The 15,878-nt window shown below is 40.1% G+C and overlaps 1 protein-coding gene across 1 annotated transcript in view; it reads left to right on the top strand.

Annotated features, from left to right (window-relative positions):
* The window catches only part of FSTL4 (follistatin like 4), a 414,621-nt gene that overhangs the window by 25,813 nt on the left and 372,930 nt on the right, over nucleotides 1–15,878 (top strand). Inside the window, exon 3 of the mRNA XM_043587798.1 lies at nucleotides 14,794–14,827. Coding sequence (XP_043443733.1) covers nucleotides 14,794–14,827 — 34 coding nt within the window. The remainder of the gene's footprint in view (nucleotides 1–14,793; nucleotides 14,828–15,878) is intronic.

Here is a 15,878-nt window from a genome sequence, read left to right as displayed (position 1 = left end):
ACTCAGGCTGACCTGGCTTCTGAACTGGCAGATGTAGGCAGGCATTTCTCTAGCCGAGGAGTGGTGTTCATTGTTGTTGGAACAGCCCTGTTCTGTTCTCACAACCATCTCACAGGCACTGCCTCGAGTCTTGAAGCTGAGCTCCTGGAGCTGCCCACTTAAGAAGCAGGTGAAAACACTGTTGGTTTTACCTGGAACTCTCAGACGGGCTAGTTACTAGGTGAATAGCAATCCAGCTGTGCTGACCACGGGTGCCTTTCTTCCTTTTTGACTCTGTTATAAGCGAAAATTGAAAAAGAGCCTTATTGTGCCTTAAAGGCTTTTTAATTATATATAACTCATTTAATTTAAACTACTCTAAGTTCCATTTTTAATATAAGTTTTATAGTGGTACAATGAAAGTGCCTTCTAATCAAAGTGTGTTTGGAGATTTATCTCCCTGTACAAAAGCGGATACCCCCGGGAGGCCCAGCCAATTATTTATACAGACAGCAATCAAAAATCAGCAAGTACTGAGTGGAGGGCACGGTGGTGGAGGCTCGCAGGAGTGAGAAGGCATCAGTGAGGTTCCTTGCTGGGGGCGGGGCGGGGGGCACTGAAGGTTGAAGGAGGCAAGTCAGCACACACAAGCTGCCATTGTGATGGTCCCTGCCGTTTCTGGGACAAATGCTTCCCCTCTCGTTTCTCAATGCTTGTGCCTCAGCCATGGAGGGGGAAGAGCATGCAGAGTGGGGCTGGCTTCTTGGACATAAGGGATGACTGGACAGGGGAAGGTCAGGCTTAGGGACTGGTCTCAACTGTAGTCACAGCCCCCTGGAGGGGCCCTCCCTGACCACCCAGTTAAAGTAGCAAGCCTTGGGGCACCTGGGTGGCTCAGTCAGTTAAGCGTCCAACTTTGGCTCAGGTCATGATCTCACAGTTCCTGGGATCAAGTCCCGTGTAGGCTTCTCTGCTCTCAGCACAGAGCCAGCTTCGGGTCCTCCCTCTCTCTCTGTTGCCCCCGCTCTTGTACGCACTCTTTCTGTCTCTCAAAAATAGAATACACATTAAAAAAATCTTTAAAATAGCAGGTCCTTTCCCCTTCATGATTCTGCCCCGTCCCCTGTTTTATTTGTGACCCTGCTGCTTCTTACCCTGACACGTTCTGTAAATTTCATTTGCTTGTTGTCTGTCTCTTCATGTCACATCATAAGCTTCATGGACACAGAGACTGTGGCTGTCTTGGCACTGCTGTCTTCCCAGGGCAGCAAATATTTATTGAATGAATATATGAAGGAATGAAGGGGTGAATAAATGTCATGAGACCAGTCAGGAGCACTGCCAAGAGCCTTGGGTGCAGAGCTGCATGTCTTGTGGGGAATCACTGTGGTGGGCAGAGCAGGTGGTCCTCCCTAGGAGTCTGGGAGTGAGGAAAGAGACGTGAAGAGAAAGTTCAGGAGATGGCCAGGAGGCTGGAGGGGCCACAGGCCAGGCCGGAGGGTGGGAGGGGAGGCGCCTGTTTCTGGGCAAGAGGAGAGAATCTGGTGAGGATGCAGAAGTGGAGGAGGCTTGCCTGTCTCTCTTTGGGGGCGTGAAGTTTGCCTGTCCTTAGACATCTGCCGCTTGTGGGGTATTCATCCGTATTCCCATCAGGTGCCCTTCAGGCTTGTCACCAGGCCCCCTTTTCCCACTTGGCCCCCACCCCACCCTGTGTCACCTACCTCCAGCCCTACCGTGTGCGGATCTGGAACTTTTAGCATCATTATGTCAGATCATATCTGTGACACCCCTCCCCCCACGCTCCATGTCAAAAAAAGAATGAACTAGAAATTCACACCTGAGGACTATGCTTGGGCGAGGGGGCAGCCTTTTTTCCTGCTTTATCTTTTTATTTTCTAGACCTAGGTTATTTACTTTTTTAATAGTTTTCAGAGTGCAGGTCTGCCCCTTCCTTGGTTAAGTTTATTCCTAGGTATCCTGTTTAGTTTGATTGTACTCGGGATTGTTTTCTTTATTTCTCTTTCTTCTGCTTCATTTCTGGTGTAGAGAAATGCAACCGATTTCTGTACATGGATTTTGTATACTGTGATTTTCCTGAATTCGTGTATCTGTTCCAGCAGTTTTTGGGTGGAATCTTCAGGATTTCTTACATAGAGTTATCCTATTGTGTGCAAAGAGTGAAATTTTTACTTCTCCTTTTCCAATTTGGATGCCTTTTATTTCTTCTTTTCTGATTTCTGTGGCTGAGATTCCAGGACTCTGTTGAACAACAGTGGTGAGAGTGGACATCCCTGTCTCGTTCTTGCCCTTCGGGGGAAACTTCTCAGTTTTCCCCCATTGAATATGATGTTAGTTGTGGGCTTTTCATGTAAGGCCTTTATTTGGTTGAGGTATGTTTCCTCTAAACCTACTTTGTTGAGGGTTTTTTATCATGAATGGATGTTGTATTTTGTCAAATGCTTTTTCTGTATCTGTTGAAGTGCTCCTATGGTTCTTACCCTTTCTCTTATTGATGTGATATATCACATGCATTGATTTGTGATTAATGAACCATCCTTGCAACCCAGAAGTAAATCCCACTTGATTTTGACGAACAATTTTTTAAATATGTTGTTGGATTCTGTTTGCTAATGTTTTGTTGAGGATTTACACATCTATGTTCATCAGGGATATTGGCCTGTAGTTCTCTCTCTCTCTCCCTCTTTCTCTCGCTCTCTTTCGTTTGTGATGTCTTGATTTGTTTTTGGTATCAAGGTATTGCTGGCCTCATAGAATTAATTTGGAAATTTTCCTTCCTGTCCTGTTTTTTTGGAATAGTTTGAGAAGAATAGGTGTTAACTCTTCTTTAAATGTTTTGTAGAATTCACCTGTGAAGCCATCTGGTCCTGAACTTCTGTTTGTTGGGAGTTTTCAATTACTGATTCAATTTCATTGCTAGTAATTGCTCTGTTCAAATTGCCTATTTCTTCCTGATTCACCTTTGAAAGGTTATATGTTTTTTGGAATTTATCACTTTCTTCTAGGTTGTACAATTTGTTGACATATAATTTTTCATAATATTTCCTTATAATCTTTTCTATTTCTGTCGTGTTGGTTGTTATTTCTCCTCTTTGATTTCTGATTTTGTTTATTTGAGTTCTTTCTCTCTTTTGCGGAGTCTGGCTAAGGGTTTATGAATTTTGTTGATATTTTCAAAGAACTAACTCCTGGTTTCATTGATCTGTTCTATTGTTTTTTAAATTAGTGTCTCATTTATTTCTGCTCTAATCTTTATTTTTTCTTTCCTTCTGCTGGTTTAGGGTTTTGTTTGTTTTTCTTTTTCTAGCTCCTTGAGGTGTAAGTTGGCTTAGGTATTGGTTATTCTAAACCTCATCTTGGTCTTACAGTTGGAACAGAGAAAAAAATGTGGCAGATTTGAAGATCATCTTAAACAGGTTGATGCTGAGTTATATCATCTATTGGATAGTACCTGGAGGGTATAATGAATAATTAAAATGTGAACTTCTGTCCCCTTTCCTCCTAGAGGCCATCTGTCTTCTCCTGAACACCCACAAAGTGCTCTTGATTTTCTAATGGTACATGGTCTGCTGGAACAGAGCCAGCACGGGAGAGATGCTTATTTGGTAGGACAACTGATGGACATGAAGCCTCCCAGAATGAGGAAGAGAAGGAAGAAGTTTCTGTGGAAACTTACCTAAAAAAGAGAATGTATAGGAAGTCAGGCTTCCATGACAACCAGTGTGCTCCATGACTCTCACGGAGAACCTCATTTGTACCCCCTATTCTCGCCAGGAGATCTTGAAATATTCTGATTTGATTCTTGCAATAAATTTGTTTAGGGCCTGCAATAGGCCAGGCTCTGTGCTGGGGTAAGAGATGAATGAGTGTGCACTGCGGGGGAGACAGATGGCACTCTAGTAATGGCAATCCAGTGTGCCTGTCGCTTGCTGTGGTCACCTACCTCTGCACATAATGGGAAGCTGACTGGTGTCCCTGGAGATTGAGGACATTTGTTAAAACCGTGCCCTAGAGTGCCGAGTTAGAGCCCCATGCTGCTAACGGTTAGGATGGCCCTGCACACCGTGATGGCTTGTTCTGAGGCAGAGATGTGCATTACCTTCTAAATCAAAAAGTTAATTAGTTTTTAATTTGTTGGGTTGTCAGAGAAAGCTGGAAAGTGTCCCTCTTTCCTCCTTTGTCTCTCAATCTGACTGTGTGCAGGCGGTGGTGTTAAACTGATCAATGAGTCATTGACATTTAATTCCTCAGATGTGATTTTGTGTTTACTTGTACTGTCACTTGGGTAGGTTTGCCACAGAAGATGGCCTTAAATTCAGAGCCACCTTCTTGTTTTTAATGTCGTGAATAACCTTTAACACATAGCTTTAAATAATACCTAAAATCTAAAATCCCTAAATCCTCATAAAATATTCTATTCATTCTTTACTTATAAAATCAAGAAAATTATCATCCAGATTATCTCAATTTCTGAAGGCCTGGGAAATATTCCCATACTTTATTTCCTATCTGGTGTCTTATAATCACTATTAATACCTTTTCTCTTCAGAATATCATAGTTTTCTCCGATAACTGGTCACTCTGTGCTCCCCATCAGAAAGCACTGTGAAGAGTTGCCTGGGAGACACAGTCCATGTTTCTGAGCTGTCACCTAATTCATCCTGACTGGCTTGTCTGGTCTCCCATTTTACAGATGGGTAAACTAAAGTGGGAGTATCTGGGTGGTTCCCTCAAGGCTGTAGCTGGTGGAGCAGTCACTCATGAAGTCAGATTGTTCAGACCTTCTGGAGGCTGTGAGGGTCTTGTTTCGCATTGTCTCTTATGGACATGATAAAACTAATGTCCCTCACAAGTATGCTACAGGGACAGTATTTGCAGGTTCATAATGATGATTTTTTTTTTTAAATAAATGCCTTATACCTTAATGGTACAGAGATTTCTTTGGTATTTTTTCAAAATCGTTCATACATGGTCTTTTCCTTCTACCTTTTAAACTCTCTGTTCCTGGGTAAGCAGCACTTCCCTTACACAGATCGATTTATTGTTAGCTAGGACATAGAAGGGACACAGAGTTGGCTAAGTGTACCTTTGTGGTTCAGCCCCAAAGTGTTGGAGAAGGTCACTTCCTTTGCCTGTGTGTGGCCCATGCCCAGCCCCACCCTTCTCTTTCTTGGTCTCTTGAGAAGCACAGGTGTGCTTCCCCTGATGAGGCAGCATGTGGGCTCTGCTGGCTGAAGGTGGAAGGACCCGGCCCTGTGTCCACCTTCCAAGACACATTGAGGTGCAGTGCTGTGACTCTGCCTCCTTTCACACACCTCAGAGGCATTAAGGCAGTGTATCAGAGAGGACACACATCCTTTTACCCTATATGGCTCCTCTGTTCTATGCGAGCCTCAAGGATGACCGCTGACCCTTGGACTAGGTGGTATTTCTCAAGAGCCCACATCTCCTTTTTTGGAGATGCCCTTGAGCACTTGCCACAGGCTCCACATGACCGCAGGAGGCAGAGGCGATGTTCAGATTCTACCCTCCCCGCGCCCCCCCCCCCCCAAATCCTGTTGTTTGCTGGATAATTCAGCTTGGCTTTTAAGCTAGCACTTGAGTTTAGGGTTAATCCCCTAATCCTCTTGTCATCTGGCTTTGAAGACCCAGACAGGATGTGCTGGGAAATCTAACAATGAGGCAGTTTTCCTCCTGTCTTGAACTGAACCATATAAATGAGATAAAGTGTACAGAATGGCTGGTTTGTGCTCAGTATATGGGAGTCAGTAAAGGAATACAGCTACAGAAGGCATCCCTTTATTTAGCTGTATTTTGTCAGTCCGAGTGAAGACTTTAATTGCAGAGTGGTGTCTTGCTAGCAAAAATGAGAGTGGTTAAAGTTTTTAAAATTCAAATGAATAAATGAAAAACTGTAAGAAAGGTTGTTAAAGAAGCATTAGTTTTAAGAGCATCTCAGCTCTGAAAAACTTAGAATTTAGTTGTCAGAATTTCAATAATGATTAGTTCTGTTAGCAAAGCTTTGATCTCAACAGGACCAAATGGTCTATAAATAGAGCTTGTGGACTTTGTTGTATAGCTTCCTCAGGCATTGGGGGCCGGGGATCTCTGAAGCAGGGGCTTCTTCTGCTCTTCTGGTGCTGGGCTGAGACACTGTGTGTCCTGGGCTCACTGTCAGGACACTGGTGTGGGCAGAGGGCTGGCAGCTGGTGACCTCAGTAGCCTGTGCCATATCTGCACCAGATTCACATCTACTTTGTGAGTGGAGACCTGGCCATGTTCACCTCCCCTCAGCTTGGTGCTTTCCTATCATTCTCTTCTTAGTATTGGGTGCTTTTGATCCCTGTCTTCCTAACCCAGAGCCAGAATTTTCCCAGAAGCCACCAAATCCCATTAATATTCTGAGTGACAGACTGAGACTTTCCCTCTAACCGAGGATGGCTGGACGTGTGGATGAGGAGCTGTGCCTTCGGTCTGTGGCCATGCTCCACCTCCCTTTACCCGAGCCTGACACACGACTGAAAGCCTGAGCATCGCCTAAGGTGGACGTGACAAGGATCCAAGGATGAAATCTGAGGATCCTCATTTATACTCTTCGGTAGCTGAGACTCTGTAATAGATTTTTGGATTATGAAAAATATTACTCAGCACTCACATTATATTGATTCAAAAATAAAGATTATGCAGTTCAACTGCACAGTAAAATACAGCTTTATGGAATGGTAATTTTTTACTTAAGTTCTCCTACATTATAGTGGAAGATAATGGATTCAGGAAGGGTACAATGAGGAATAAAGCTGTTGTATTGTATTGGTTAAATGACATTTAAAATGATTTGGCTGTCAAATTCATGGAAAGGTTATGAACAGTGAATGAAAAATCTAAAATTAATTCCCTACTTCAAGAAAGTGTGATTTATACCATAATAAAATTAGATTTTTAGTTAAAGAAATTTAGTCATTAAGTAATGCCCATGCGCTAACTCTCATTTATAACCATCTGGTTTGAAGCTTCTGTAGCAAATAATTTGTTCCTTAGGCAATGCATCCAGGGCCGTGGTGTCATTTATGCCAATGAATTTTATTCTATATCGTTCTGCTACAGCTTTCGGGGGGGTTGCTTTTTCAAGTACTAGAAAGGCACGTTCTTATTTAGCTTCAATAATTGATGGAGCTGTTGAAGTCATTTGCCTCCCCAAATGAGTCCATCACCTCTCTGCCTTAGTTGTCTTCATTAATGGTGATAACAATGACGATGGCCACCATTTGAGGACACCTATATGCCACCCACCATGCTAAGCATGGTGTCGGCTTATTATGACTTCTCTTAATCACCACAGCTATTCTGACAGGAAGTTACCATGCCTGCCTTATTTTACAGACGAACATGCTGAGGTTTAGGAAGATGAAAGAGTTCACCAAAGATGGCAGGTGCACAGCTGGCAGGAATAAGTCAGGATCCAGCCCAGATCCTCCAACTCAGAGTCTCAACGTTTAATCCCTGTCATATGTCTCCTGAATACTGGCTGAGATTTGCTTTGAGATGGCAGAGTGTGGGGGTGGGATTTCTGAGACTGAAGTGTAGCCCTGACTGGGCCATTTACTTACTACTCATGTGATGGTGAGCACACCACACCTTTTCCCTCAATAGAACCTTCCTCATATATAAATTATTTATTCCCTCTGTTCAACAGACTCCTGATTTGTGCTGTTGGGTACTTTGTTCTATTTCATCTTTTATTATCATTATTATTATTATTTTTTTTTAATGTTTATTTTTGAGAGAGAGTGTGTGTGCATGCAGGGGAGGAGCAGAGAGAGTGAGAGGGAAATAAGGCAGAGAGAGAGGAAGACAAGGTCCTGGGCTATCAGCACAGAGCCCGACATGGGGATCGAACTCATGAACTGTGAGATCATGACTTGAGCCAAAATCAAGAGTCGGACGTTGAACCTACAGAGCCACCCAGGTGCCCCTCATTTTTTAATTTTAATGGAAGCATATCCTATATAGAGCAAATTGTATATATCCTAAACGTAAGAGCTCAATGAATTTTTACAAAGTGGACACACCCATGTGACCGCCATCAAGATCACAATTTAGAACATTCTCAGCACCCCAGAAACCACCTATGTGTTCCCTCAGTTATAATCTTCTCGAAGGTGACCACTAATCTGTCACCAGGAATTGCTTTTCTTTGCTTCTGAACATTAGAGAAATAAAATCCTACAAATTGTGCTCTTCTGTGTCTGCTTTCTTTTGCTTGACGTCAAAGTTGAAATCCTGTCTGTGAGGTTGATTTCAGTTACTGCGTATTGTATCTGTTCTCTGGCATAGCCATGAAGTTTTCCATTGTATGGATATGCCAAGATTTATCTACGCCTTCTTCTTTTGGTGGGCATCTGGATGGTTCTTGGCTATTATGTGTTGCACTGTAATGGGCAGTTACCTGCCCTGTTTGATGCTCTTGCAGACCAGCTTATGTTGGGAACTTACCCAGGGGAGGAACCGTTGAGTTGGGAAAATGGAACTCACACTGTTTTTCTTTTAATAGAATTTAATATAGGGAATTGGTTGAACAGGTATTAAAGGATTAAAAAGGCCAAAAAAAGGAACCCCTTAGATATCTAACAGCACTGGCGGCAGGGAGCAGCTTTGGTCTGCAGGGAGGAGCCCTGTCGAACTGACACTCAGACCAGTGAGGAGACTCCTGCCAGTGCTGATTCCTCAGGAGTAGAATTAGAGTTGCTCCGTATCCTTGTGAGCATTTGATGTCACTGTTTTTGTTTTTGTTTTTTCTCTGTTTGTGTATAGCAGTGTCCTGCTGTGGTTTTAACTTGGGAATTTCCTTTCCAAGGCGTTTGCTCATTTTTTAGTTACGTGATTTGTATTTGTTTATTTGCAAAACTATTTTCTATATTCTGCATGAGTACTTTGTGTACAGGTATGTGTATTGCAAATATATTACCCTTAATGGCTTGACTTTTCACTGTCTTAATCCTGTCTTAGAATGAACACAAATCTTCATTTAATAAAGTCCAGTGTATCATGTTTTTCCTTTATGGTGCTACCTTTCACATCCCATTTAAGAAATTTTCACTTGCTTAAAGGTGGTGAAGATCCTCTATTAAGGTATCTTGTGGGAACATAATTGTTTTTTCTTTCACGTTGAGATCTACAGTTCACCTTGAAATACTTTTTATGTTTGTTATAAGAGGTTCTTTTTTTTTCCACATGGATATCCAGTTGATCTCCCACCATCTGTTGAAAAAAGCCATCCTATGAGCACTGGGTGTTGTATGGAAACCAATTTGACAATAAATTTCATATATTTAAAAATAAATAAATAAAATAAAATATTTAAAACAAGAAAAAAAAAGAAAAAAGCCATCCTTTTCCCATTGTATTGCATTGACACTTTTGTCATCAACCCAGAAGCTGCATATGTATGGTTTTCTGCTCAATTTCAAATTCTGTTTCCTTCCTCCCTCCCTCCCTCCCTTCTCCTTCTTAGGGAGGGATCCATCAAGTTTATTAATCTTTTCACAGAACCAACTTTTGGCTTTAAATTTTTATGGTATATATTTCCCCTCATTTTATTGATTTCTGCTCCTATCATATTTGTTTCTTACTACTTTTTGTGGACTTAAATTGTCCTTTTCCCAGCTTTCAGAGATAGATGCTTAGGTCATCGATTTCTATCCTTTACTGTTTCCTAACATATGCGTTTAAGGTTATATTTCCCTCAAAGCTCTGCTTTATCCACATCCCGCACTTTCTTAAATGCCACAATTCAATTGTCATTCAGTTCAAAATGCCTTACTTCTTTTGTGATTTTCTTTTTGAAATTATGCGACATACTTATAAATCCATGGGTCAGTATTTTGAGATTTTTCTCCATACCCAACTGTTATTGACCTGTAATTTAATTTCACTATAGTCACAAAACTGTATTTGTTTTCTATATGATTTTAGTAATTTGAAACTTGCTGAAACTTCTTGATGGCTCAGCATATGGTCAGTTTTTATAAATGTTGAATGGACAATTGAGGTGAATAAGTAGTATGCAGTTGTTGGTTACAGTGTTTCATGTACATCCTTGTTATCAACCCCAAAATTGGATGTGTGTGGTTTCCTGCTCAATTTCAAATTCTTTCCTTCCATGCTTCCTTCTTCCCTCCCTCTTTCCCTCTCCCTCCCTTCCACCCTTTCTTTCTTTCTTTCTTTCTTTCTTTCTTTCTTTCTTTCTTTCTTTCTTTCGCGATAGACGTAGGTCAAATTTGTTAATTACATGCTTGTTGAACCTTTTCCCATGTCCTTAATGTCTCTTAAACTCTTTTTAAAATTTTTCCTTCTTTATTTTCTCCCTTAAGATCTTCAATCTGATTATTTTCTGCTGCTCTAGCTTCTAGCTTACTCTTAGTTGTGTTTAATCTTGTGTTAAATCCATCTGTTGAATTCTTTGGTGTTTAACTTTTAGTTCTAGAATTTTCACTTGATTCCTTTTTAATGGATTGCGATTTTATGATGAAATTCAGCATCTTTTCTTCTATTTTCCTGAGAAGATTAGTTATAATCATTCTAGAGCTTGTGTGTGATAATTCTGGAATCTGGATAAAGTATGAGTCTATCTTTGCTGTATATTTTTATTGGATTTTAGTCATTTGATCTCATTTCCTGCCATACTGTAATTTTGGATTGAGTGTTGGAAATTATGTATGAAAAATTGTAAAGCCTGTGGATAATTTTCTCTTCCAGAGAGGATTTACTTTTCTTTTTATTTCTTCTTTTTTAAAGTTTATTTACTTACTTTGTGAGGGGAGAAAGGGCAGTGATAGAAGGAGAGAGAGAGAATCCCAAGCAGGCTCCACGCTGTCAGCACAGAGCCCAATGCAGGTCCTTATTCATGAACTGCAAGATTATGACCTGAGCTGAAATCAAGAGTAGGATGCTTAACCAACTGAGCCACCCCAGTGCCCCTTACTTTTGTTTTTTAGACCTAGAATACTGGCAGATCATCTTGATCTACTAGGAATAGAAATTCTTTGATAGTTTATGATCTCAACTAAAAGTCAGCTGCATTTATCAGGGTCACTTTTTCTTGGAAAAAGTCTTAGTTTTTTAGCTTGTTTGAGACTAATTTTTGCTTGTTTGTCATCCTCTTGCCTTTATATGTGCAGCTCAGACATAATCTTACAACTCAACAGGAAGCTGGGTGCAGATTATTGGGCTCACTTCCTTCTGGTTCTCCTTTCCAGGATTTCAGACCCTCAAGTTCTAGCTACTTTGATAGCCACAACTCTGGTATCTCTCAACTCAGACTTCTTTAAGCCCTAAACCATCACTTTTTTTCCCCCCAGCCTTTATGCAAAACAGTACCCTAAGAGGAAAATGTAGCACCTCAAAGGACTTTTATTCTCTCTGAATATTGACTATTTAAGTTCTGGCTGCCTTTGTTTTTCTCCCATGCCTTACAAACTTTTTTTTTTAAATCCAACTTTGCAAGCTCTTCTTTCATAGCCTGAATTGAAAATATCTGTCATCTGATTTCACACTACCTCTATAAATTAAGTGGAGATGTGCATAAGCTCTGTTAAGTGGATAAGGTTTGAAATTTAAATCCCAGCAGGCCACTGACCAAAATGTGAGATGTCGGACAAGTGTAACCTCTCTGACCCTTTACTTCCTCCCCTTTTAATTAATACCTGAGAAATGAAGTTGAAGAAACTTTTCAAGATCTGATAATCCCATTTACTTAAACTATTTCAGAGCAGAGTTTAAGGAAAAATTCTGAATTCATTATATGAAGCTGGTATCATTTTAATTTCTAAATCTGAGAAAAATGGCACCTAAAAATAATATACCAATTTCATTTATGAATATTAATGCAAATACATTTACCATAATAACAGAATCCAGTAATATATTTTAAAAAGTGCATCATGTTTAAGAAATGCTTATTCCAGAAACACAGAGACAGGTGAATACCATGAAGTCTATTAGGTAAGTCATCCTATTAATAGTACAAGGGAGAAAAAGAATCCCATGATAACCTCCATAAATCCAGAAAAAAATATTTGCTAAAACTCAACACACATTTTTAATTTTTCGTTCAACAAATAGTGAGCATCTGCTCCATTATAGCCCTGAGGATACAAGAATGAAAAAGATACTGGCGCCATCCCAACTGTCATTCCAGGGGAGGGAAACAGTCAATAAATAAACAAGTAAAAGGACAAGCCAGAACATACATTTATTTCAAAGACTCAATAAAATGTGCATGTATTTCATTAATAGGATAAACATGCCTTGGGCCAAAAGCCACCATTTTGTTTCCCTTAATAGGGAAACAGTAAAGATTTTCTTCTTAAAGTCAGAAACCAAACCAATAGGCCCATGATGTTCACAGCATGTAACATTAGATTGAGGAATTAGCTAAAGCAATAAGACAAGAAAGACACAAGAGACCTAAGAATCGCAAAGAAAGAGATAAAATCTTAGGTATTTGAAGATTATATAAATATATAAATGGAAACCCCAAAAGAAGCCATGGAATAACTATTTCAAGCAATAAGAAATTTAGTCAAGTGGCTGGTTAAAAATCCATGTATAAAAATTAATTACAATCTTGCAAACAAAAAGCAGTTAGAAAATATAATCAAAGAGAAATTCTATTTGTGATAACAAATGATATGCAAAAAAGTAATATTTAGAATACATACAGGAAAATTATAACATACTCTTGAAAGAAATGATAGTAGACTTGAACAAATTATTAAAGATACCATGTTGTTACATAAGAAGGTACAACATTGGGGCATCTGGGTGGCTCAGTCAGTTACATGACCGAATCTTGATTTCAGCTCAGGTCATGACCTCACATTTCCTGAGTTTAAGCCCCATGTCAAGCTCCTCAGCTGGCAGTGCAGAGCCTGCTTGGGATTCTCTCTCTCTATCCCTTTCTCTCTGCTCGTTCCCTGCTTGCACTTTCTCAAAATAAATAAACTAAAAAAAAATGAAATACTAAAACTACTTCTTTTTATTTAAAAAAAAAGAAGATACAGCATTATGCAGATGTCAGCTTTCCTTAATTTATCACTTTTGTGCAATTGCAATAAAACATCCATAAATTCTTCTTGAGGTGTACACATTGTTTATGCATTTCTCCTCTTCCAAAAATACTAGTTATTTCCAGGGATGTGGTGCCAGCCCCTGGAGCAGAGAGCTGAGGAGCAGTATCAGAGGGGCTGGGTTAGCTCTGTGTATGACGTGCCTTGCAGCTTACATATCTGTCATAACACTTACCATTCTCTGTGTTCCCTCTTCTGAACCCTGAGCTGGTGAGTGCCCCTCCAGGAACTAGCATCCCGGAAGCTCATTTGTTTAACTGTGCTGTGCTGATGGGCTGCTGGCCTATAGCATATATTTTCCATTGGTCTCCACTTAGGTTTTTGGCTCATTACAGAGGTGGCAGTCTAAGAATGTAATTTGGGGATGGGGAACAAACTCTGCCTCCTCAGTTTCATCTCTCTTACTGCCTCTGCCTTCTGACCCCAAAAGATTGCTAGACAAGAATGCTAAGTTGTGAAAAACATGTTGTTTGCTTAAAAAGTGCTGGTACTGAATGGTGTTCTTGGTTATGATGGTGAGAAGTTGGAGTAAGTTTGATACTTTATTTTCTCTTCTTTGGTTGCTAGCATGGCTTTTCAACTTACTCTCAACATTAAACTTTTTATCCTAAACCTGTTATTTGTGCTGAATTGTGGGTACTTTTTGTTAGTTGTGAAACCACAGTATATGTTCCCAGCCTTTCTCCCCATTACTTCTCACTGGGCCTCTTCCTGCTTCCTGAGCATACCCTGCCTTTTCTTAAGCCTTTCTCACTTCCCAGTGTACCCTTCTCCCTTACTCTTGTCTGAAAGCCTGCCCATTCTGCAGTGCTATTTTCAAAGGCTCTTTTAAAAAGGCTTTTCTTTATGTTTCCACCTGAATATGAATACACTGGTATTTTTTTCAAGGTAAAACCACCCCTTTACTTCTCCGTAATTTGTATTTGTTCTGTAGCCTTCTGTTCAACTGTGAATGTTTTCAATGCAGAATTGTCTGCTTCACTTATGTAACTTCTCAAGCACTTTGCTTATTCACCTACACATAGCAGGAAGATGGGATTGAATTAAAAAATAAAACAAATCAAGGGCTTAATTTAGTTCACTGGCACAGACTGGCTGTCCAAATTGTCTTTAGGATTTCATCCTTTGGAAACTACTGAGTTGAGCATAGTCCATTGCTGCATCATGCCATTGACCCACACAGGAACACTGGGGGGTCTTCATTATGGCACCACAAATCCCAACCTACTGCAGGTCAGATAATTCTGGTCCTGGTCTACTTATGTTTTCCCCAAGCCCTACAGAACCTACAGTCTAGGTGGAAGATGTGGTATCAGTCTGTGACAAGGTCTTCCTTAACACTTGGTACCAGCCCGGGTTCCACATAAGGAAGACCATGAGAACTGGCTCTGTTCCTTAAAAACTGATTGATTAACAATATATTTGTTGGCTAAGCCCCCAAAGCAACAAGTTGTTTACATTTACAGGTGTGTGTGTGTGTGTGTGTGTGTGTGTGTGTGTGTGTGTGTGTGTTGAGAGTTTAGTAGACCCAGCATTGCCGAATGTCATGTTCTTATGAGATTGTTCACCTTTTTGTGAATAAGTGAATGAGTAACAAAGGTGAGATCTTTGCAAGTATCTGTACCTATGAATTATTCTTCAGAAATACAAAATCTTTCTTTTCTTGCAGGAGTCCAGAAGCTTTGAAGTCACAAGAAGAGAAGGTAGGGAAAATGCATGCATACCCATTTCCTTCTCAGTGCTGACATTTTGGAAGTAGTCTGTTGAAGCTAAGATGAACTTCCACCTATGGGAAGCTTGTTCTTTGAAATTCATGTGGCCTTTTCTGGGTGCTGACTGGTACTTGTCTCTGAGGACTGTAAGAACTGAAAGCCGTGTTTGCTTGTGAAAATGAAGTCCTCTACCTTCAAGCATCATAGGTGAGGTCTAGGGAACTGGCTTATTCATGATCATGTTTGCAGTCTTGAGAGTAGCCTCATTTTTGAGTGAAGTTTGAAGTAATTATTTGATTTCATGAAGCGAAAACAACATCAACAATAAAAAAATCGTTTATGATTTGAAATATTTCAATATCTGGGAGAAGATGGCATTGTGAAAAATATTTCTGATTAGATTTTTACAGCTTTAGCTAAGCTGAAATAGAAATAGCCAATTATTTTCCCTTTTGAAACAATTCCATGATGTTCATTTTCCCTACCAGTTTCTCTAGCACATTTGTTTTCTGGTCTTTGAGGTAAGTGTATATGGGTGGTGATTTCTGAAAAGTCTTAGTGGAAATTGAAGTTTCCCTTACTCATTTGCAGCAATACCTTCTGTCTATAAGAAGATGTCTTTCGTATGACTTGTGGAATCTTTGCCAAGAATCTCTTTATTGCAGGGATAGAAAGATGAAGTCAGAAATCAAAGTGACTTCTTGATCCAGGGTCTGACCATGGGTTTTCGTTTTAACCACAAACTTCTCTGTAGCCCTGTCTCTAAAAAGAGTGGCAATCGAAAAAAATATGAGCAAGTTTCTTATTGACTTCTAAATTAAATATATCCTTGGCTCATGATTAGTTCTTATTTTAAGCACCAGTATGAAAGACATAAAATGTCATGTTATCAAATTATGTTTCTAGAGCTTGGAAACCTAAGCCTTCCCTATTATCTGTATGGTAAACGAATCCAACCTGTTGATTCCTGTTATTCATGGTGCTGGAACCCTGGATTCAAAGGATCTGGGTAATGTGGCCATAGGATGAACTTTGTGGCGTC

Source organism: Prionailurus bengalensis, chromosome A1 (assembly GCF_016509475.1).
Source record: "Prionailurus bengalensis isolate Pbe53 chromosome A1, Fcat_Pben_1.1_paternal_pri, whole genome shotgun sequence".
Classification (NCBI taxonomy): Eukaryota; Metazoa; Chordata; class Mammalia; order Carnivora; family Felidae; genus Prionailurus; species Prionailurus bengalensis.
This window is presented reverse-complemented; position numbering and strand designations above follow the sequence as displayed.